This window comes from Sinohyriopsis cumingii, chromosome 1 (genome assembly GCF_028554795.1).
Source record: "Sinohyriopsis cumingii isolate HCF-2022 chromosome 1, ASM2855479v2, whole genome shotgun sequence".
Taxonomy (NCBI): domain Eukaryota; kingdom Metazoa; phylum Mollusca; class Bivalvia; order Unionida; family Unionidae; genus Sinohyriopsis; species Sinohyriopsis cumingii.
Window position 1 is genome coordinate 117,856,930 of NC_142961.1, and position 25,514 is coordinate 117,882,443.

A 25,514-nucleotide genomic window follows, 5' to 3' on the forward strand; every position below is an offset into this window, starting at 1 on the left:
TTTAGTTACCTTACACAATATCCTAACAGTTACGTTTTGAAACATCATTTACACGTTATCATGTCTAGGCACTGTGCTTACATCGGACACTGTTTGCTCGCGATATTGAGACTCGGGGTTTATAAACTAAAATTTGGATTTATTTCTGTCAAAGAGCAGAGAGCCAAGAGGACAATGATGTCCAAAACAATTCTTTCGAAAAAGCGCCTTTTTAATATAGAGAAGACGAAATTTAGAATAGTCCATTTTAATTTCGTTTCATTTATTAATAATAATAATAATAATAATAATAATAATAATAATAATAATATTATTAAAAGTGGTGGTGGGTTTCTTTCCATCAGACTACTGATTTTCATCGACATACCATAAAGGGACATGGAAGCAAGATGAATCGTACTTCTTCTGATACAATGTATCACTGGATCACGATCATTATTTTTCTTATTTTTATGGGATTCGCACTAATTATAATTTAAAACATTCTATCAAGGAACTTCTCACATATTAAGAAGAATTTTTCATGGATAAAAGGGTATTAAACTAAAATGTGACAGAGTGTATAGATCTTGAGAAAACCGGTTCGCATCATTCACGTTTGGAACAGAAGTACCTTATACATAACAGAAGCCATTCAAATATTTTAATTTGTATTTTATTTTGTATCATCTTTGCGAGCGAAAGAATAGGAACATAATTCTGTAATGGAAGTACAATCAATATGGAATCACCAAATGTGTGCTTACTTTCATGGATTCTTGCCTTGACCAAAGTTCAGGTCCTTCCCTTACTCAACATTTCGAGTAAGAAATAGACTCCAGACTTAAGAATATACCATTTTAGAGTAAGCTCTTGATCCGATCAAATTTTGTTTTGACGGAAGCGCCAATGCACCTTCAGTTTACAATCCTATTGAACAAGATGTGCTAAATAAGTCTGCCTACCTTAAGAAAGATCCATTGGGTCAATTCATGTGTAGCATTATTCTTGTTCCTTGTCTTTATGCAATACATTGCGAATGTAGTAAGGATGGCGAGATACCAGACAAGCAAATTATAATGAATTCCACAAGATCTGGCAAATCGGTTTTAATAATTTTATGCATTCTAAGAGAACGATAGTCTATGTACTTTTTCCTTTTCTCTTCAATGTGACTGCTTGCATTTTTTCTTTTTTTGCTTTTTTCATGGGTGTAGCTGGAGTAGGACATACTATTGAACTTGTTTTCGAAATCACTTTTTTAATGGGTGTAGCTGGAATAGGACATACTTACTATTGAACATGTTTTCGAAATTTCCCTTTGATTAACTGCGAAGCTGTACATGGGAACAGTTTGATCGATTTTTAATAATTTTATTACTATTTAGATTTTCCTGCAAAGATCAATCGGTTACACACTGTCTGTGTGTGTGTGTGTGTGTGTTGTGGATGATGTAGGACGTGTCTAGCTGCTGAAAATACAAATAATGAGCAAAGCTGATATGGTGCTAGTTGCAACAATAATATTAGAAGACGAAACATAAAATTCTGAAAAAGATTAAATGCCAAATAAAGATAATAATAACTTATCATTCGTAAAGAAAAATGCTATGATATGTTTAACGTTATAAAACACAAGACATTGTTCTTCAAACTGTGAATGTAGATTCATCTTGTGATAAAAGAAAATAATTCAGCTGTACATCGGTAACTAAAATAAGCAACTGTCATAAAGGATAGTTAAAAATGAACAAATTCACGAACTAGTCGAAATGGATAAATAATCACCAATTCTTATATAAAAATGCTTGAGCAGCATTGTTGAATATTGAATTTAACGTGTCACTGATGTCTTCGTATGTTTCAATTCATCTCTGTTATCCAGGATGCACCAGAAAGCAGTAACTCTGAACTTTCGAACCGTGTTTGTATTAATCTGAAAAAATGTACGGAAGAGAGACATTTTCCAAAAAAGAGAAATAAGACGTAGTCTCTTTTTCTAATACTTAATTTTCATTTGGAGCGATAGAAATAACGATGCTCGCAAACGGGACTTCTCAACTCGTAGGTTTCACAGTAACCCGTGTGCATTCTCTTTTGCGTAATAGCCAAAATACAGTTCAGAATATGAGTAATTTTAGGTATTTACCAGCTAAAGATCAGGTAGTTGCTTTATTCTTTAAAAATATAGATATTACATTGACCGAATCGCTAAAGTAGCTATTGATCAATTACTGTAAATGGCTGGCATTTTGCTCGTTCGATTTGCCCTTTAAACTGAGCTTTTCGTTGATTTTCGGAAAGGGGCCTTGATGCTTTAAACAGCATCATATTGGCTACTTCTTTCTCAACAGACTATGAGCTCAGACGTTACTCTCGCACTGTATTACGTAATTTTATAAAAATATCATTAAGTGTACATCATCTGTTAAATAAAATCAGATTTCGGATGTTATAAATAAAATATGTGCAATGAATATTTTTACTCGATGTCATATTTTATCTACGTTGGTTATAAATTTCGATAACTCTGTTCTAATTACTGGAGTGTATAATTTACACTCAAGTAGCTGGTCAATTGTTCGGAAGATCATATCTTGACGAGTGTTGAAATGATGTTAAAATAATTTTTTTGATGTGCATAAACTGTGACGTGATGTGTGATGTGATATGATGTGATATTGATTTTTAACGTAGCTTTAACAATTTTTCAGTCATATCGCTACGATGTCTGCAATGTGGCAGTTTATAGTGATGTCTAGCACTGGGGCATCATGCCGCAGACATGTAGCATGATGTCCCACCCAGTCACATTATCCTGACACCAGGCCGACCAGTCCTAACACTAACCTCTTAATGCTGAACGCCAAGCGAGGCAGCTGTTAGTACCATTTTTTAAGTCTTTGGTATGACTCGGCCGGGGATCGAACCCACGACCTCCCGCATCCGAGGCGGACGCTCTAACCACTAGGCCACCGGAGCGGTCATAAACTGTGACAGCGGATGGGATAAAGCTTCATCTTGGGAAGGTTCTGTAAATGTTCGACGTCTTTCTACTCTCAATTTCAAGCGTTGGTTCTGGGGACGAACTTAAGCACAAGGGGCCTGTCAGGGGTCATAACTGTGCTTAAAGTTGGTTCAATATCCTCGTGGTGGTACTCAAGTTTGAACTTCTGTACGATCTGAAATCACAAAAAGAGATAGTTAGAACGTTGGTTTTCGTTTAAAATCTGCCAAAGTTTAATATTGTTTAATACATAGCTATAAACTTAAAATATATCTATCACATATTTAAAGCATGACCATTTTTATAAATAGATACGAACGTGTTATTCTTCTTTTTTGAGGTAGAGACAATCCACCTTGCGCGCTTTCGATCAGTATGACCTATACAAGGAGCTTGAGAATATGAAATGAATCCATCATTATTACTAAATCAATCATATCAATCTCTTCAGGATTGTAAAACTCTAAGGTTCAACAACAATAGATGTGTGAGTCTGTATATCCAAAAGTGCAAATCCTTCGTCCATTAAAATTTACATTAATGAAAGAGAGACCGTTCGCTCGCTCCTTTCATGCATATTTGTTTACTTTGTGAAGAACTTCAGATTAAAATGGTGAAGCCTAAGGAATTCCTTATATCCACGCAGTGTTTTGCACACTATTAGAAATCTGTCGGAAACAATAAAAGGAAGAAAAAAGGCAAATACAACTTAAGCAGAACTTGCGGCGAAAAGATAAATTAAGAAAAAATTGGTACAAGCGAATCTTTGAATACTCGGAAAAAGAAACAATATCAGCGCACAAGTCTTTTAACTGTGCTATATGTTGCTGGCTTTCTTCCCTGCTCATTTTGTAAAAGAATTGTTTGCTGCCTTTTTGTTTTTGGCTTTTGTCTTCTTTCTTGTTGTTGGCTTTTGTCTTCTTTCTTGTTGTTGGCTTTTGTCTTCTTTTTTGTTGTTGGCTTTTGTCTTCTTTCTTGTTGTTGTTATTGACTTTGATTTAACAGAGAAACTTCCGGTTTTTCTATTTTTGTGAATGTTTAGAACAATTTAATGTAAGTTAACACTAAAACACAATATTCATGAATACATTCTTTGTGCATTGGGACACACCTGTCAGGAAATTCAGGTAAATATAAGAGAGAACTCGCGGCAATAAACGAACCTTTGTATGGTAACGCCAAAAATTCAGTTTAAGCTGTTTCAGTTTTACACAACATTCATGAACAGTATATACAATTCACGAGTAAAAGAACATAAAAGAAAAAATTTGAAGATAAAAGTGAAATATTTGATCACGTACGTTGTAAACAAAACTGACAATACTTTTAAAATTTGTATGTGCTACAGGTAATTAATATTATCCTTATGAGGAATGTCACCTTTAAACTATATATATATATATATATATATATATATATATATATATATATATATATATATATATATATATATATATATATATATAACCGTCATCCAACATTACATATACTATGTTATTTAATTAAGTTATGAATTGTAAGCTTTTAAATTATATAGACTAAGAAATTAACTTATATATACCTTTGTGAGAAGAATGTTCATCTCTTGTTCAGCGAATCTTCTTCCTGTAAAATATAAATGTTGACAAATACATCATATATACTTGTGAAGGAGACAACTGATTTCTTTACAATTAAAATTTTTGACTACACTTCTGTGACTTGTATTTAGATTAGTTAAAACCGCTTCGTGTAACGCAAAGAAATAGAAATTATTATTTCATTTACACTATAAAGGAACTACGTTTGCACATTTTCGATGAGCATGTGTTATGAAATATTTGTAAGCAATGGTTAAAATATAGTTGGACAAGTGTCAATATTATAGCATAACAAAACTAATATATATATATATATATATATATATATATATATATATATATATATATATATATATATATATATATATATATATATATATATAAAGCACTGACTTTACTATTTTAAATCGCTCAATTCAACCCCAAATTCGGCGTGATCATGGTTCTACCGGCAGCCACAATCTGACGTTATCTTCACTGTTCAATACAGTCTTCATCTAACGATAGACCTTTATTTTTTTATGTTATAATATCTGCGATGGATAATACAATACAATTCCCGTCAATCAAACTGTCCCAAGGTTGCATGAGAATTCATTTTGAAATTCAGGCTGACTCTTTTAAGTGTTTTCCAGAAAATGATTGCCAGGAACAATTACTAATTAGAAAGTGACATTAACCATGTACACAATAAATACGCCATTTTGGTTATGTTAAGAAAAGAACCATGGTGGTCCAGTAGTTAGCGTGCCCGACTAGGAACCGAAACGGTGCGGAATGAAATCCTGCCATTGTTCAGCACGAGTAATTTACCGTAGTGCCTTTAGGCAACTGCTTTGGAACAACTGCCTTAACATTAAGTAACGTGCTTTTATGGCTATGCGGTAAAAGCCCAAACGAAAAAGAATATGTTCACATAAATTAGTACGTACAATAAAACGAGGTTAATACCACTTTGCATGTACCAATGTTCCATTCAATCAAGTTGATAGTTGAAATAATAACTTTCGACCAATGCAGTCTGCGACATACTGTATTCGATCTATGACGGTAGGCGCTAAGCAACCGGGAGCAATCGGTCAAATGGGTCTTATTGCGTACTGTAGTCTTGGTCGATGCAGCGCGTCTCGGTTCAATGCGAAAATCGAGCTCAGCTTTGAACAGTTGAAGGCCATCGCGAACAAGGATGCAGCATTGATGGCACGCTATCACGAAGACTGCCAGATAAATACACTTTTTATGGATGTGCTTTTATATATATATGACTTGCTTTCCGAGACTTTCATTTCAACAACATGCTACTTACCTATACACATTCTGGCTCCATGCCCCCAAACGAGGTTAGACAATGCTTTAAGTTGGGTATCCATGTTTCCACGAAGCCATCTCTCTGGTTTAAATTTGTCTGATTCCGGGAACAGTTTGTCATTTCTGAACATACCGTACAAATTAGCTTGAACGTGTGTCTGTGGGGGTAAAAAGAAAACTAAACAACATATTATTTTTAAGTTTGACTTGTGAATTGAATTCGGTAGGAAATCTTCAAAAGTATGCCAAAACGATGAAAGTACAATAAATAATGTTCCAGTTTTGTTATCAAAAAGTTGGAATCCGTCGAAATCCTATCCCGGCGGCATGGGGTAGTCGCTTTACACGTGCGCTTCCAGAATTAAGCAACCTTGTATTGAACACTACCGAATTGAAATCAATAATCAGAACATTGATTTTGTTCAACAGAACAATTGTATTTTAGCTGGAAATTTGAATAAGCCAATGTATGAGGTAGGTGTCCTTTATTCACTTACAGAATCTACTCAGCAATGTAACATTACTTGATCACACGATAAGCAAATCTCACGCCTACCTAATCAAATGTAATCCAAATATCACTGGTTCTTTCCCATCATAGGTTACTTGCTTCACGAGATGGTTTGGACCTATAACGTTAACTAAATTGTAAGCAGCGAGAGTTTAGATCACGTGAGCAAGCAATGCTAGAAATAGCAGAGTATGAAGTCATGTTGTAAACAATGCTTTGGAATTAATAAAGGTGACGAAATATGTTTAAATTGTGTCTTTCTATATTTCATGCAATTAGGGTTCAACGCAAAGCCCATGAGTCTTCTCGTCCTTGCAATAAGGATAACAGTTGCCGCCACTGCGTAGTCTTAATTAATTCCACTTGAAATAGGTGATGCACTCTAGCCGCTCAAACCAAAATAAATGTCAAAAAATCTTGCACGAGGTAGGACAGGTCAGCAAAAACTGTAATATACGTGTATACACCCAATAGCAAATGTCCTATTGGTTATGAACTGCAACGACATAAGATATTTTGAGAATTTTCGTGTACCTTCTGTCGCATGATAATAACTATCTCAGTTGCGAAAGAAGTGCTTATCGCCATATCCAATACATATTTAAACAATAGCTGAATTTATGTGTAAATTACAATAATATAAAAAATGTCAGTGATGCGACGAAATTTATTTCACCTAAATGAAAACTTAATTGTCATCAATAGAAACGTAATTATATTATCAATGAAAAATGTCAGAAGGGGACTAGTAGGGACATAAGCCACTGTGGCTCCTTGGTTAGCATGCCAGACTTGAGGCTGAAAGGTCACGAGTTCGAATACTACCATCCCTGATTCTCAGGAAAGGCTTAAATTGCACCGGCACTATAAAATCTACTTGTGTTGATATGCCCCAAAAACACCAAAACAAAACAAAATCACGTATTTGAATATGTGGAACCAATAAACACTTATTCAATATTTCAAAAAATGCAACGCTAGTATGAAACTTACACCAGCTGGAATGTTGTAACCGCAAACTTCCATATCTTGTTGGGTGATCCTGCTAGTTGTCCACGCGATAGGGTACATTCTGAAAATATGATGAACCACAGAGGAATTAATCCAGGGCGCGATGTGAGCGGCAACATAATGGAAAGTAAACAGGAATGAGGATAACATATGACAGTTATTTAAGGGCAAATTCAACGCAAGTTGGTGCAGATGCTCTGTAAATCCATATTTCAGTGGGCAAAATACGGAGCCTATTTGTTTGCGGCTGAAGACTGTAGCTATTAGGTGCTCGCTCATTCGAACGGCTAAATTTTACAATTGTTGTCAATAATGCTAATGCTGACATTATTTCCGACACTACTAAAGCCATTATTAGCTCAGTTAGATATTGCTTTTAGTTACAGCATATCAATACATAACATAATAATAGCACATAAATATATAACATAGCTGTATCAGATATGGATTCACTTGCATTTCTTGTTGCTATGATGGAAAGAATAATCTAATTCCCCCCCTCGATGTTTAAACCTCCCGTTATAGTTAAAGATCTTCCTACATAAATGTTTTGTCTTTCAAAAAGAATTAATCGCACAAAATTAACTGAAACTTTGAAAAAGTCATTATCAAAATGTAAGATAAAGAAAACAGCAAACTTTATATGTTCAATATTGACGATCGCATAACATATGTCGAAAAGAAAATCCATTTTCTTATACTCGCCTGTCTATGAACAATAAGTATCAAAATGCACGGTTCTTCCGTACTGGCTTCAACGTTAACAGTACATATATCATACCTAGATATGTATGATCACCAACAGTTTAATGTATTTTATGGTGGGCGCGATAGTGCTGCTGTGAAGGCAAAACGTCACGTGTTTAGTCCCAAACGTTGGAGATGTTTTGTTTTCCTAAGCTTTATTAAACAATCGAGTTTAAATAAGCGTATGAGAAATAATAACAGTAACAACAATACATCGATAACCCTTGGTACTTATGTACCTGCATGGTTAATGGTACCAAAATTAGCACTGCTGTTGCTACGTTCTTACCTTAGAGATTCCTTGAGAACAGCCTTGACGTAAGATAATTTGGAAATGTTGTCAGCGTTTATCTGCTCATTATTGATGCAAGCAAGGGTCTCGTTGTATAGCGTCTCTTGTACCTCCGGGTTCTTTGCCAGACAGTACAAAGTCCATAATATAGCGTTTGAAATCTGCGAAAAAACAGCAAGCAATCCATAAGGTAACGGATATTGTAAGAACGCATGCTCTACTATTACAGGAAGTGCTTACGTGTGTGTGTGTGCGTGTTTAAGGGTATTCTACTGCACAGCAAGTAACATGTAGAGCAAGGATAATTTCAGATTAAATCTTGGTCATATTATTCACGCTATTGATAAAAACTATGCACTTCATTGGAAAGAAACAATTCAACCTCATTATCCCATAGTTTAGTACTTCATAATGTTCGTTCTACGAATACGGTTCGTAAACTGAGGTTCATTAACGTTTACTGTAAATTGCATTAAAATCCCCCATCATATCGTTATATTACAGTGTCATTAATTCCTTTCTTGTTCCTTCTTCTTTCTTCTCTTTCTTTTTGAAAAAGAACGTGTGATGTCAGTTATCATTGCCATTTTTTGTATCTAACAGAAGATAAGTGTGATGAAAAGCTACCTTAAAAAAAGTAGACCTAAAGGCATCTTTGAATTGGATTCTTAAACTCCACTATCCCTTTCTTTTATTGTTGGCACAATTACCTTCTTGTCAAGAAATTTGAAGCATGGACAATGCACTCACTCTGAGCATGTGTGGTCGCAGATTCAATTAGTGAGCACATCACCTGTATGTGTACGCAGTTGCCTATGCAAGATCGGTGATTATTTTTGTCAGATTCTACGGTTTCCTCCAGCTTAAAGACATCTATGCAGTGAATAACGCGTTTTAAATTGTTTTTTTTTTTTGTGCAATAAATTTAACAAAGATGTAATATGAAACATGAACAATATGTCACAACATAGCGACTTACCGTTTCCGTGGCAGCCGCGAAGAAATCGACAGCAGTAGAGAGAGCTTGTTCCGGGGTCAGAGATGGTTGTGATAGAAGATAAGTTAGGAAAGGAACCTCATCATCCTCGGCTTTGGCACGTGAGCTATCAGCGCTCTGGAGCTCCTTCACTTTCTGCAGAGAAAATACAGGTTAATAATACGGATCTGTCCCATTCGCTAAGTTAGCGGACAGTAGTAAAGGGGGTAGGATTAGCGTCAATGGGAATTAGCATTAAAAACACCCTTGGGTCACTTTAGCGTCAAGGGAAATTTAACATGGAGAAAAATCGTGGGTCGGATTAACGTCAAGGGAAATTAACATGGAGGAAAAATCTTGGGTCTGATTAGCGTCAAGGGAAATTGAACATGGGATTTTTTTTTTAAAAAAAAATTTTTTAAATTTAAATTTAAATTTAAATTTTAAAAAAAGGGGTAGGTAATTCAAAGGCTATCTCTTTTCGAGATATATGGCTGGCCCTGAAAAGGGCCTTTGGTTTATGTTAATATGCCCTTAACATAAAGGGCATTTGCGACATCTTCTTGTCCTCAAACTTCGTCTTACAGCAGGGCCATACATCAGAGTCCTCTTGAGGCAACCTTGTCTCTCTATATAGACTCTTCTTATCCACAGGCTGCTGCTGGTCCTGTGGACAACGGTCCACTTGGATCGGACATACATGAGCATGTCCGTCCTGAACATCATTGTTGACACAAGGGTTGAAGATTCAACGTCGGTCCACATGTTGAGGCTCCGAGAATAGGTGAATCAATGCAGTGAACTGCGCTTATTTATAGGGACAGAAAGGATTGAAACGGATTGAGTTCATTCACCAATCCGAACACGCGTTGCAGAATTCAGTCAGCCCGCATCCAATCCGAAGAGAGCAGTCTGTGACGTCACGTAGTCAATATAGATTCGCTAGCGCTTGTGTACAGTCAATCTATGCGACAGTGATTCAACATGACGGAAACTCAGAAAACGATCCAATGGGGTGCACCAGCAGGGGAGACCGCCCAAGGGAACCCGGACTTACTTTCAGAAGAGGTGAATTGGGATTTTGTGGATTTTCTCTCCTCGCAAGAATTTGTTCCGGAACCTGTGTTACCTTCTTCATTACCGCAAGTGGAGAATTTTAGACAGAGACAGAAAGAAGAATTGGAGAAATTTATGCAACGACAAAAGGAAGCCGAACAAGTTTTTCTCCTACAGCAACAGCAGCAAGAAGAAGAGGTAAGAAAAAAACAACAGCAGCAACAGCAAGAAGAAGTAGCAGCAAAGAAACAAGAGGGTGAAAATCAAACGGTCACGGTACTGTTGGACATTTTAGCGGAGTTAAGAAGTCTGAAACAAATGTATCAGACTTCTTTATCACGACCAAAGAGAATACGACCTTCCCGTCCTAAACACGTCAACCCTGTGACTAAGCCTACCGTACCACCCTTAGTGATTTCAACCCAATCATCAACATTACGCAGTTCAGAAGTAGGCCTTGGCCGTGGCAAAGGCATAAGGCAGTTAAAGTTGATTGGTTAAACTCACCCCTGCACCGAAATAAAAAAGGCCCTTTTCAGGGCCAGCCACATTTCTCGAAAAGATATACAATTTCAATTTGCCAATAACTCAAAAATAAACCCCACCCATTTTACCCTTATGGTACGTGTCTGTGTATGAGTGCGTGAGTGTACGTTCTTATTTTAAAATCATAACTCAAAGACTCTTACCTTATATCATTCATTTATTCTTTTATCCATTTTTTACAATCCAATTCACAATTCACAACACAACACTTTAATAAAAGTTCATTGACTTCTTCTTTTTCCTTGTTTAGTCTCTCTGTTTTTTGAATTTCTTCACCGTCTTTTCCTCATTTTCTTCCCTTCTTCTTTTCTTCTCCTGTTTCTTTGCCTCTTGTAAATAGAATTGTCTTTTTTCTTCCTCTTCCTCCTCTGAAGAATCCCTCTCTTCTTCCGAAGAATCCCTCTCTTCTTCTGAAGAATCCTTCTTTTCTTCTGACTCCTCTTGTTTCTTTTTTGGGCAATCTGGAGACCAATGTCCTTTTTCTTTACAATAATAACAGGTATCTTGACTTTTGTCTTTTTTATCCCCTGTTTTTTTTCTTTTTTGACGGTCTGGACATTCTGAAGACCAATGCCCTTTCTTCTGACAGATATAGCAAGTATCCTGACTTTTATCTCGAAAGGAAGGAGAGTAGTCCGTAGGCTGGTCTGAAGAGAATTTTCTAATGACCCCTCGCAAAGCTCTGACGAAACGTTCGATTTGGTTAGTCTCTTCCATCGTTGTGCTCGGCTTGAGAGTGAAATGAATAGTGAAAGAACAAGACACACACCCTTTTATATACGCTGGTCTGCCATGACTATAAATTAGTCTATGGTGTTTGAACTTGAGTCATTTGACGTTTTTCACTCAAGATGAAACGATCCCATTCATTTGAGAGGAAAGAAAAAGAAAGTAAGAGGCAGAAACGTGATCTATCGCCTCGTACCAGGGCTGAAATCTTGGCACAAATTCATGCCAGTGATTTTGAAGAGGACATGAGTGAACCAGAATTTGAAACCTCTAAACCAAGTTCGTCACCCTTACTCAACCCTGAAAAATACTATTCCATTCGAGAGACGGAAAAGCGCTCCTCTAGAAAATTTAGAACCACGGCTTACACCTACACGGTGAAGTTTAAAGATTTCAAGGCCGACGTACCATTGGAGAAAGCAGAAGGGTTCATCACCGAGATGTGGGATTCTTTGCTCACTTCACTCAAGCGACAATGTCAACCCAAAGAAGACGATCGCTTGACACTATCCATAGATCACGACGGTTTGAAATCCCCTGTTTGGATCGAGTTTAGCAGACCCGCAGAACTAACCCCTTCCAAAATCATGGACAAGATTCAACACGTACAACAATCTAATGACCAGTTTGACATCACCGATGGTAAAGCCACACTGAAAATGGCTCACGTCTCTCTTCCTCAAGGGACTGGACAACGCAATAAGGTGTTATTGGTGAACGAACTTCGCAGTACCAAAAAGAGCCTCGTCCAAATTCACAACCCTCAAGACCAGATGTGTTTAGCCCGTGCCATCGTGGTGGGACGAACCTATGCCAACAAGAACGACACGGTAGAATGGAAAAGAACCTGGAAAACTATTCAACAATCCGATCGAGCCAAACAACGAAACGAAGCAGAACTCCTGTTGCAACAAGCTGGCCTGTCCAAAGACACACCCTGTGGCATTCCTGAAATGCAAAAATTGCAAGATGTCCTAGCTCCACGCTACACCTTGAAAGTGCACCCTCAAGAAGTGCGCGGACCTCTGTTGTTTCGAGGCCAAGACTTTAAGGACGGAAAATACATTCACCTTTATCATCACGATGACCATTTCGATACCATTACCAGTATCACTGGATTCCTGGGATATGTTTATTATTGTGAGAAATGTGACCGTGGTTATAATAATCGAGAGCAACACAAACATTGTGGATCGAAATGCCCAGGATGTTTGGCCTCTTCACCCTGTCTGAGCGAAGAACCAGTGCCTTGTTCCACTTGTCTGCGCACGTTTGTCATCTGAAAACGCAAGGTTCACAGAAGAAATGTGCTTGTCAACTCCTGAGATTGTGCCCTACGTGTGAACAAGTCATACGTACCAATAATACCAAGGCACACATATGTTCAGGAAAGAAAAAATGTCACATTTGTCACCACATCGTGGACTTGGAACACCAATGTTACGTGCAAAAGTACCAACCCCCACCAGAGAAAGAGGACGGTCACAAGAATAAAAAAGGCAATTTCATCTTTTTCGATTTCGAATGCATGCAAGAGACTGGCATTCACATTCCTAATTTCTGCGTGGCTCATCGAGCGTGCGAGAAGTGCATTCAAGAACCTATCTTCAGTCATTGCCCTCACTGCAGCAAGATTCCCGGAGGGCGTGAAAAAATCTTTCGAGGACCGAACACGTTAGCCGATTTTGCCCAATGGGTCTTAGACCCCGTCGACAAGACGTGGAGCCAAGAGGACATCGAACGTTACGGAGATTGTCATCGTCATGCCACAGTGATGGCTCACAATTTCTCCGGATACGATGGACAGTTTCTTCTCAGATACTATACGGAACAAGGCACCGAGCGTCCTAAAGTGACTTTGAACGGAGCCAAAATCATTTTCATGCAAGTGGGACAAGTACAGTTTAAAGATTCGATGAGTTACTTGGCCATGCCTTTGAGTCGAATGCCTAAAACGTTTGGAATGACAGAAATGGCTAAAGGGTACTTTCCACACTTTTTCAATACGGAAGCCAACCAACATGCTGTTCTACCCCATTTACCAGAGGCTCACTATTACGACCCTGACAACATGCGTACCGAACAACGAGAAGCTTTCTACGCTTGGTACCAGGCTCACGCCTCTGACCCCTTCGACTTTCAGGAAGAAATGCTAAAGTATTGTCGTTCCGACGTGGACATTTTACGGCGTTGCTGTGGAAAATTTCGAGAACTGTTCATGGAACACGGAGGGGTCGATCCTTTGAAAGAAGCTTGCACCATTGCCAAAGCGTGTTCCTTAGTGTATCGACAACGATTCATGCCTGAAAAGACCGTGGCTGTCATCAGTCCTCAAACGACCCACTATGTCAAACGTCAATACTCGGTCAAAGCCCTACGTTGGTTACATTACTTGTGCGACAAGGAAGACAAGTGGATTCAGCATGCCCGCAACGGAGGAGGCGAAAAGACCATCGGAACGTATTCGGTCGATGGCTGGGACTTAGAAAACCCCAAGATCGTGTACGAGTTTAACGGCTGCTTATTTCACGGATGTCCCGTCTGCTATCCTGACCGTGACACTAAAAATCAGTTTTTACAACGGACCATGGAAGACCTGTACCAGGACACTTGTCAGCGACGCTTGAAGTTAGAACAGCAAGGATACCAAGTGGTGGAAATGTGGGAACACGAGTACGATCACCGTTTGAAAATCGATTCCGAGTTTAAACGCCTCGTGGAAAGTTACCAGTTCATGGACCCGTTGAACCCGAGGGATAGTTTGTACGGAGGAAGGACCAATGCCACCTGTTTGCTGTACCAAGCCGACGAAGAGAAAGGAGAAGAAATCAAATACTTGGACGTGTGTTCGCTGTATCCCTACGTGTGCAAATATTGTCGCTTTCCTGTAGGGCACCCGCAATTGTTAACGGAACACATCGACCTGAAAAACATTCGACAATACGAAGGCTTGATCAAGTGTAAAGTTTTGCCTCCCACGAACCTATACCATCCCGTCTTACCTCACCATTGTCAAGGCAAACTGATGTTTCCCTTGTGCCGTACTTGTGCCGAAACGTGCAACCAAGACCAACCTTGTCAGCACACCCAGGAAGAACGTGCCTTGACGGGAACCTGGGTCAGCGTAGAATTGTTCAAAGCTCTGGACATGGGATACCAACTGATAGAAGTGTACGAAATTTGCCACTTTCCCAAGACACAACAATACCGCAAGGGTGATCCCAGTCAGAAAGGCATTTTCGCCGACTACGTGGATGCCTTTTTGAAACTGAAGCAAGAAGCCAGCGGCTATCCTTCCTGGTGTCACACTCCCGAAGACCAAATAAAATTCAAAGAGAAATACTACGAACAAGAAGGCATCTCTTTAGACCACATCGAGAAAAACGAAGGCAGGCGATCGTTTGCCAAAGTGATGTTAAATTGCTTGTGGGGTAAAATGGCACAACGACCGTGTTTACCCAAGACGGAATATTTGACAGAACCTTCCCGCTACTTCCAGATGATTCACGACAAAACCAAATACATGAAACACGTGGACGTCGTTCGAGAGGATTTGATCTTGGTCAGTTACGAAGAAGATCTGGACTTTGTACAAGACGACCCTTTTGGAAATGTCATCATTGCGGCTTACGTGACAGCCCATGCTCGCTTAAAATTGTACGAAGCTTTAGAACTGTTAGAAGAATGCGTCCTGTACTTTGACACGGACAGTTGCATTTACATCCATCACCCGATTCAACATCACCTTGACATCGAAGGAGACCGTTTAGGAGCCTGGACAGACGAGCATCCCAACGACAAGATTCTAAGTTTCGTCAGTGGTGGTCCCAAAAATTACGGCTACGAATACCGTGACAAACAAGGAGAAGTGCACACGACGTGCAAAGTGAAAGGACTGACTCTGAATCATCGTACCAGTCGAGTGGTCAACTTTGGGGTATTGAAAGAAGCCTTGCAATCGGGAGAGGATGGAAACTTTAAAGTGATCACCTATCAACCGAACAAGATTGTACGTTTACCCACTCACCACATCGTCAGTCGACCCTTGGAAAAAGTCTATCAAATCGTGTACCAGAAGCGAGTGCGACTGCCCAATCACTTTACTTTGCCGTATGGACATGTTGGTATAAAACATTGGTTGTAAGAGGATAGTTACCCCACCAGAAAGATGACTTCGCCACAGCAAGAATCGAGTGAGAAACCCGATGAGAACTCCAAGTTCAAACCCTACCATTTTTCAGTCTTCTTACCTGACTATTGTGATTGTGCCCGTCGATTGGACACGTTTCAGAAATGGCCTACGGATAGGGAAGGATTACCTTCTTCGCATGTTTTAGCTAGAACAGGATTTGTCTACTTGGAACCTGAGTCAGGATTGGGATACGAGGTACAGTGTTTTGCTTGCGGACTGAAGTTACGAATGGATCTATGTATCTATAAAGATTCAGCTATTCTGGAACATACTCGATGGTCTCCGCACTGCCCTTACCTTTCTATGGCCTTTCCACCCATCACACTACGGTACAATGTTGACGGTACCTTAGAGACGGTACCTTCCAGAACAAGACATAAAAACGTAAAAAAGGAAAGATGTACAAGCTGGAGACTGCATTGAAACTAGTATAAAAAGGGGGCTATGGTCAAGATCGATAGTTCATTGTGACTACCAAGACCGAGCGAACAAGATGAATACTTTGAAAGAGACATCGTTCCAGTTTGGGGATTGTAAAAAAGTTGTATCTTCCTCTAGTGTGACTAATACTGGATGGATAAGACCCATGCATTGCGACGGAAAATGTCCGGAAGAAAACTGCGATTGTCCATGTGGTTACCATTGTAATTGCGTAACGGAGTTTGCAGACGAGTGCGATTGTGAGCCTTGCGATGGGACCGATGCTGTACGTTGTGACCTGAGCGATGCCGTAAAGCATCATGGGAACTTTAGTGTCCCTACCCCTATCATGGAAAGTGATGCTGTGCGTGTCAAACCTGTGGGATGCGAAAGTGATGCCGCTCGTCCTCTTGGACATTTTACTGGGTTTCGTTTTAAAGGGGAATGTTCACCTTCACGTCTACCCCCCTACGGATGTCATCCAGCCCTGAGCAAACTCCTACCCATGTCACTCAACCCTCATCGAAACGAACCTGTGAAAGACGAATATTCGTTCCCTGTGCGTTTGTCGGAATACTGCGACTTTGAAAATCGTCTTCAATCGTTCAAAGGAAAATGGCCAAAGTATCTGGGAGGACCGACCCCCGAAGAATTAGCCAGAGCCGGATTTTTCTACTTGGGCGAAGGAGATAAAGTCAAGTGCTTCAGTTGCGGTGTGTCACTTCACCACTGGGAACCGCAAGATTCGGCCTACGTAGAACATGCTCGATGGTCACCGAATTGTCATTACTTACCTTTAGTGGGACCGAGACATTGAAGTAACTTCTTACCATAATAATCTGTTCATGGATACTTTACAAGAGAACATTCGTACTTTGCCTGTGGAGTTGAGAGAACGCATTTACCGAGAGCTGGTCAAAATACAAGTGAAACGTAAAGAACAATTGCATCCGTTACGTCACCGGTGTTTGAACCACTGGTACCTGAAGGCTATACAAGGATTGATTCAATTGAAAGTGTTTCATCGGACAGACATTGATCAACGATCCTCTAGTTTTAAAAAGGATTGGTTTGGTATGGACGATTCTACCTACATCATTGTAAACGTACTGCATCGAATTCCAGAGGAAGAGTTATCGAATTACCAACATCTTGAACACAATGTCAACTTAGTGAAAGAGGAAACTTCTGAACGAATTGTAATGTGTAGATTAGTGACTCAACGATTTAAATTCGACACTGAAGTAAAACCATGTTTGTGCAAAGAGTACATTTCTTGTGTCAGACCAAAGAGGATTTAGTATGACCTATTCATGGATACTTTGCTAGAGAACATTCGTGCTTTGCCTGTGGAGTTGAGAGAACACATTTACCGAGAACTGATCAAAATACAAGTGAAACGCAAACTCAAAGTGATTCGTCCGTTTTTAAATTATGCTATGTTCCAAAGTACAAGAAGACTGATTATGAGTGGATATTACATTAGGCACAAAGTTAAACGAGGCTATTGGTCACCACCCAACGATTCCAAAAACAGTGTATATACTTATGGATACTTTACAAGAGAACATTTTGGGCTTGCCTGAGGAGTTGAGAGAAAGGATCTACCGAGAGCTGGTCAAAATACAAGTCAAACGTAAAGAACAATTGCATCCGTTACGTCACCGGATCTTTAAGCACTGGTATCTGAATGGTATAAGAGAACTGATTCGTCAGAAATTGTTTCAGTGGTCAGACCTTGTTCAATACTTCCAGGCCCCCGATGATCCGCGTGTTGATCATTTTGGTTATTTCGAGATTCACCTAGAGCAACGCATTGAGGAAGACGAGGTAAAGGATTACCAACATATTTTCCGTGGAATCTACTTAGCGGAAGAGGAAACTTCTAATCGAAATCTGAAGTTCAGGTTACAGTATGCAAGATTTACATTCCCAACTCGAGAACCAACATCACTGGCTAGAAAGTACGTGTATTGCTTCCTAAACAAAGAGACTATAAAAACAGGCTGCTATGCCACGACTTATGTCGTATGTAATCCAACAGATTCCGTGGAAGGTACTCAATGACCATATTCAAACCGTGGATCATTACCATCAATTATTACAAGAACTGTATCCATTCAATTTGGGACGACAAGTGGTGTGTGTCTTAGTGACTTGTTTTCTGGGATTTCGTTTACCAGCCGATTCTTTGTGGACTCTTTACGATCAGTACTTACCATACCTCCATGGCCTTAAATGGTCACGAAAAACTCCTTTTGCTCAAAGCCTTGCGGTTTCATCTGGATACTTCTCGACCTCAACAGGAAAAAAAGATTCGTCAACTTTTAGCTACCCAAGACGTGTATGACGATGTGTGTGTAGCTTGTGACTTACATCCTCATTGGACAGATGTCCGTGCCTGGAAAGAATGGGGTTTTGAGGCTTGGACCCAAGAAGTGGCCCAGTATGCACGAGAGTTGTTCAAGGAAAAAAGTTACTTTTCAACCCGTGTTAGTGACGGTGCCAGAAGAACCCGTCACCCAGGACAGGACTGTCGTGGACAGGCCTGAAAGACCCTTTCGGGAGGACACTTGTGTGACTTTACCCCCTACTATAGAACTGGTTAGAACATTACCCAAAACATGTGGTTGTTGTACAGACACTTGTGTTTATTCCACGTTCATAGTTATCATGTGCCTTTTATCCTTGTACTTAAGCCTTTGGCTTTTATGTATTTTTGTCTTTCGTATTCATGTTTGAAAAAAACATTGAATAAACGTGTTCTGAAAAAGTATATAAACTCTTGTCTTGTTTGTTTTCGTGTCACAAGTGACATTTCTCACACCATGGCTACCTCTACTGTCTCTGCTCCCTCTTCCTCCACTGTCAAAGTCATCGACGAACACTTAGATCGTGCCAGTTGGGAGGCTTTGTATCTTCGCCATCCCTTTAGCATGCTCATTGCTGGACCTAGCGGTTCTGGCAAAACCGAATTCGTCAAACGTTTGGTCGAACATAAACGTCATTTGATCGATCGGCCACCTCAACGGATCGTGTGGTGTTACAAAGAGTGGCAATCGGCGTACAGCCTCTTGCGAGAAAGTCAAGGCGATTCCATCGTGTTTGTGGAAGGCATTCCTAAAGAAGACGACGGCATCGTCTCTGACTCCCGTCAAACCCATTTGGTCATTTTCGACGACATGTTAGGAGAAGACGAAGAAGAAATGAAATTGTGGTTCACGCACAAAGGGCATCACCGTAATGCCAGTGTCGTTTACATCACCCAAAATTTGTTTCAACAAAGTAAAGCCCATCGCACCATCAGTCTCAATGCGCATTACGTGGTCTTGTTTAAAAGCCCTCGAGATAAATCGCAAGTGCAAGTCTTAGCCAAACAGTTAGGAACGCCTTGGCTGACTCAGGCGTACGACGATGCCACTCAAACGCCACACGCTTATTTACTCGTCGATTTGAAACCTACGACTCCCGAGGATTTGCGATTTCGTACCCACTTGTTTCACCACTGGTGCCAAGACGGAGGGCCTGTCCTGTACACGTCTCCGTCCTCGACTTCATTTCACTCCACATGAAAAAAATCTATAAAAACCTCAGACCCTTTTTCGTCTGTCTCACTCACAGTGTGAACATGACGTCCCTTCAGTCGCATCTTCCGTCAAATTGATTCGTGCCTTGTATGGCATCAGTCGAGAAAAAGATCCACAAACACGAGCTCGTGTCTTAGAAGCTAGTCTCAAAGAAGTCTTACGATGGTTCACGGTGACGGCACGTCAACTACTGCAAGGAATCATTCAGATTCCTCATCAAACCAAACGCTTTTTCGATCGAAACAAAGTCGCTTTGGTCCAACTGGCCGATCCCCGCATCGACACTCAAACCAAAAAACAAATCATTTTGAAACCTGGAGGGAGCGGTACTCTAGGAGGGGTCATCATTCGCTCACTCTTAAGATGGGATCCTAATGCCCCCAAACTTCTCCCCAAGAAAAAAGTCCAACGAAGCCCCAAGAAGAAAAAGAAAAAGACCAAGTCCCCAAAGAGGAGAACTTCTCCAGTGGCAGGACCCTCCTCTTACCAGACACCACCCCGGAGAAAGAAAAGAAGCCCCCAGAAAAAGAAACAGAAAAAAAGTCCCCAGAAAAAGAAAAGTCCACAGAAGAAAACTAGTCGCAAGAGAGGCACTTCGGCCAGGACGCAACCTTACACTCGCAAACCACGATCTGCCACAGCGGTGACTGCGTCTCCGGCAACCTCACGTTTGTCCACTTCTCCGTTGATGTCACCAGGAACTGAAGAGTACTTGGAGACGTTGATTACACCAAGAACTTCTCCGTTGATGACTCCCAAAAGAACTTCCTTAGTGGCAGGACCCTCCAATTTAGCGGCAGTGGCTGCTGCTCACAAAGTACCTTCTCCCAAAATCAAAGTCCATGAAAGATCGGGTATGTTACAAAGTTTACTGGATTTGTCCAAGCAAGAACTGGCTCGATTTAGTCCGTTACGTACCCCTGCACGACGTGTCATGCCTGTCATGAAGTTGATACGACGTAAAGACAATCAGTGGCGACGCGTTCCAGTATAAAAAGACCTGTGACCAAGTCGGGGTATCAGTGAACTTGTAAAAGATGTCACCTCCAAGAAGCCACAAAAGAAAGAGACAAAGGCAGACGCGTCATCCGACAAAGCGCTTAGCCAAGCATCGACGTTACCCTAAGAAAAGACACAGTCGTTCCAAGAAAAAGAGGCGTCAACAAAGGGGAGGATTCCTTGGCGATTTTGGGAAAAACATTGTCACCTTTTTGACAAAGCGATAGTCCCAAAAAAAAGATAAAAGGGTGTGTGTTAAGTCATCGACGTTAGTGTCTGTTTGGTGAATGTCCCGGAACCCACAAGCAAAGATGTCACCCTCCAGAAAACCCCAAGGAAAGAAAAGGAAAGGACTACCACCACGTTTAGCCAAACATGGGGACATGTTATCTGTCCTGTCCAAAGCTTCTCCACCCCTACGAAAAAAACTCATTCAAACGGCCTCCAAAGAGGTCATCGATACCGTGTGCGAATGTTGTTTGAACGTTTTGAAAGGCACGATCCCTTTGTCCAAACACCAGAAACAATGCTTAGGCAAACATCGTCACGTTCTTCGGAAAATGGTTCAAAAGAAAATTCCCATTCGTCAAAAAAAGAAGATGTTGGTCCAACGTGGAGGCATTTTGCCTCTCTTGTTAGGCCCCATACTGAAAGGAGTCTTGGGAACCATGTTGGGAGGACTGGTGGGAGCAAGATAAAAAGGCCCTCGGAAGTCCCAAGATCTCAGAATTCACCCCTGACAACCCCATGGAAGGACGAAAACTAGCTTTAGTGCCTTACAAACGATGGATGGAATACCATCGGTGGCAAGAACAACGCACCCCGCATTTACCTCCCAATCCCAATTTGAGCGAGATGTCCCAGTTACAACACGAATTGCAATCCTTGATGGATCGCCAAGATTTGTCCGAAACAGAAAAATCGCAAAAGTACGGTCAACTCTTGCAACGACTGCAACTCTTTCACCAGAAAGCTTTAGACGAAACAGCTTTACCCACTCTGAAAGATTTTAAGACCTTGATGAAAAGTACAGCACCATCACCAGTACCAGTACCAGTACCACCACTACCAGTGACCAAGACAGAAAAAGGAGAAGAAGAAGGGTTTCAAACTCCACCCGAAAAAGTACGCAAGTTAACAACACCACCTACCTCCAGAATTGGATGGATTAAAAAGATGATGGCCACCCCTTCTTCCTCACAAGAGAAAAAGAAAGTGAAGACAGAAGTGAAGACAGAAGTGAAACAAGAACCGATATCCCCCGCTCAGACATCCTCCTCCTCTTCAACACCTTTTGCCGGTCGCACACGCAAAGCCTTGCAATCCAAAAAAATACCCCAAGAGAAAAAGAGTAGCCTCTTCCAAGAGTGGGTGCCTTATTAACACACCAATCAACACAAAAAAAATGGAAAAAGTCTTAGCCAGCATTTACTACGATCCCTCCCATCATGCAGGTTACGCAGGAGTTCAAAAATTGTATCGTGCTGCCAAAACTCGACTGAAAAGTCTCCGTTTACCTCAAGTGCAACGATGGTTACAAGAACAAGCTACCTACACTTTACACAAACCCATTCGACGCAAGTTTTCCAGAAGTCGCACCCGAGTGGAAGGCATCGATCATCAATGGCAAGCCGATTTAGCCGATGTCTCTCATTTGGCCAGCTACAATCGCGGCTACAAATATTTGTTTTGTGTCATCGACGTCTTTTCCAAATTTGCCTGGGTCGTGCCCTTGACTTCCAAATCGAGCAGCGAGTTAGTGCGAGCCCTGCAACGGGTGTTGAAACAAAGCGGTCGTCACCCTCTTCGATGGCAAACGGACAAAGGCACCGAATTTCTGAACCAAGCTTTCCAAAAAGAATTAAAGAAACGTGACATTCATTTTTTTACCACCGAGAATCCCGAAACCAAAACCAGCATCGTGGAACGTTTTCAACGCACTTTGAAAGAACGCATGTGGAAATATTTTACGCATCACCACACTCTGAAGTACATCGACATCTTACCGCACCTGGTGCAAGCGTACAACCAATCTTACCATCGAAGCATCGGACGTGCCCCGCAAGACGTGACTCCCGAGAACGAAGTGTTGGTGTTTGAACGTCTGTTTGGCACGTCCCCGACGAGGGCTGTCCCCAAGAAAAGTGGAGAGTTGACCGTAGGAGATTGGGTGCGCATTGGCAAAACCAAACGCACTTTCGACAAAGGTTACTTACCTAACTGGACGACCGAATTGTTTCGCGTCACTGGACGAGTGCATGGCCGTCATCCTGCCGTCTATAAATTGGAAGACATGAACGGAGAAGTACTCAAAGGAACGTTTTATTTGCCCGAGTTACAACGTGTCACCAAAAAAGAAGACGACGTGTACGACATCGAAAGCATTCTCGAACGCAGAACCCGTAAAGTGGGCAAACGACGTGTCAAAGAAGTCAAAGTACGTTGGAAAGGATATCCACCCAGTTTCGATTCTTGGATCGACGCTTCGCAAGTCATCGACTATAAAAAGAAGAAGTGACCATCATGCCCTTTCACACAGCAGACGCAGCTACGTCGACCACTCCTTCTTCACCTAGTTCTTCTGTGCAAGATTTACAAAAACAACCCTTGTGGGTGTGGTGTGGAGAACGTGTGCCTAAAACGCAAATCGTCTTTTTCTGCCAAATCTTCGTGGTGTATTGTGTCATCGGGGCAGCCATCGCCAATTTGAGTTTGCAACAAGGAGACAAACAATTGTGGACCATTTTATTGAGCAGTTGCATCGGTTACCTGCTTCCCAATCCCTCCCTGAAATTCTCCTCGAACGGGAACGTTGTGTCCAGTGCCAGTGGCAGTCACCAGTCCAACCACAACCAGAACCCCATTTTGGGCGGAGACACGTCTCTGACGTCCAGTAATATCCCCTCGGACAGCCACAGAACTCTGGAATTATGAGTCACCAAAACCAATTTTACTTAACTTTGCCCAGTGACAGTTCCATGGAGGTGTTTCCCCACAACACGTTGTGCTGTTACACGGCCAAATTACCTTAGGCCATCCCCTTAGATCACGAAGCCCATTGGGAAGTGGCTTTGGTAGAAATGATTCACCCAACACAAATTCAAAACATCATTGATGGTCAAAACACTTTTGACGTCGAAATTCTGGACCCAGCACTGCAGCAAAAGATGACGAGCAGTCCTCAACATAACTCACATCTTGCAAAGGACCTATTACCCCGCAGCAGTGACTCTTCTCCTCCTCTTTTCGTTTATCGCTTTAAAATTAATTCAGGCCATTATTTTAGTGGTCAACATCTGGTGGAAGCCATCGCTGACAAATTCTATGCAACCTTTGACAAAGTTCTGACCACAGCAAAAAAACGTGTCACCATCGAGTACCACAAACTGTCTCACCTTCTACTCATCAAATTTGAAAGTGAGGAAAGAAGTATACGTATTAAATTTTGCCCTGAATTGTATGACATTTTGGGTGGAGACCTCAATTTGGTCATGGATAAGGACACCAAAAAGATTAAAAGGGCAGAGATTGACAACGACATGCATTTTGCAAGGTATTTTAAGTTCCCGGTAGAACTGAACCAAGGACTGAATTTGATCTTCGTGTACTCCGATGTGGTGGAGTCCAACGTGGTGGGACACACCTCCGTACCTTTACTACGTGTCATTCCTTTCAAAGTAAATTCTGCCACGGTCACTGACGAGGAAGGTGGAAACACTTACCACATCCACCGCGAATTTGTCCATCCTCACTATTTACCTGTCAGCAAGTCTTATTTGGACACGGTCAACATTGCTATAAAAGGAGATCTGGGACAAAATATTCCATTCACCAAAGGAAAAGTCACGGTGAAACTCCATTTTCGAAAACGGTTCTCTCACGACTCGTAAGTAAGTCATGTATCCAGTGTACCGAGGGGTGGCTCGACAGCGAGGACACGGTTTAGGAGATATGTTAAAATCGGCCTTTCGTTCGGTGGCCCCAGTGTTGAAACCGATGGTGACACGCGGATTGCACGCCTTGAAAGATGCGGCACTGACGCAAGGCAAAGAATTTCTCCAAAATGTCATCATCGACAAACAAAACCCTAAAGAAGCCTTCATGAGGGCAGGCAAAAATGTCTTGCTGCAAACGGGCAAAGACATTTTGGGCCGACGAGACACACCTATAAATGCCCTGCACGCTACCGAGTCTGGCATTCAGCAAGGACAAGGCAGAAAGAGACGACGATGAAAACACCCTTTCACCAGACTTCAAGCGAGAAGGGCCAAGAAAAGAAGAACCGTTCGAGACTTAGACGTTTTCGATTATTGAGAAAGAGAAAAAAAAATGATGCACCGAGAGTCTTGCTCTTGTTCCAAGACGGAACTGGATCTGTTTGCAATGCCCCCCACCATGATGACCATGCAAGAATCCCAGTGGGTGGAATTTCATCCCGTCTCCTCATTGACCGATTCCGCTCCCATCGAGTTTGAAATCAAAGGACAGCCGGAAGATTACATCGATCTGAACAGCAGTTACTTGTACTTGAAAGTCAAAGTTCTAGATAAGGGAGGAGATTCTATAAGCGGCGA

The 25,514-nt window shown here is 41.1% G+C and overlaps 1 protein-coding gene across 3 annotated transcripts in view; it reads right to left on the reverse strand.

Moving 5' to 3' along the window:
- Positions 1 to 637: 637 nt before the first annotated feature.
- Positions 638 to 25,514, reverse strand: part of LOC149807723 (cytochrome P450 10-like) — a 100,233-nt gene continuing 75,356 nt past the window's right edge. For all 3 annotated transcript variants that reach the window (XM_089969821.1, XM_089969803.1, XM_089969811.1), the window contains 6 exons: positions 9,415 to 9,567; positions 8,433 to 8,596; positions 7,379 to 7,457; positions 5,873 to 6,032; positions 4,548 to 4,591; positions 638 to 3,161 (listed from right to left, as the gene is read on the reverse strand). In XM_089969821.1, the coding sequence (XP_089825947.1) occupies positions 3,045 to 3,161; positions 4,548 to 4,591; positions 5,873 to 6,032; positions 7,379 to 7,457; positions 8,433 to 8,596; positions 9,415 to 9,567 (717 nt within the window). In that variant the 3' untranslated portion in view covers positions 638 to 3,044. The remainder of the gene's footprint in view (positions 3,162 to 4,547; positions 4,592 to 5,872; positions 6,033 to 7,378; positions 7,458 to 8,432; positions 8,597 to 9,414; positions 9,568 to 25,514) is intronic.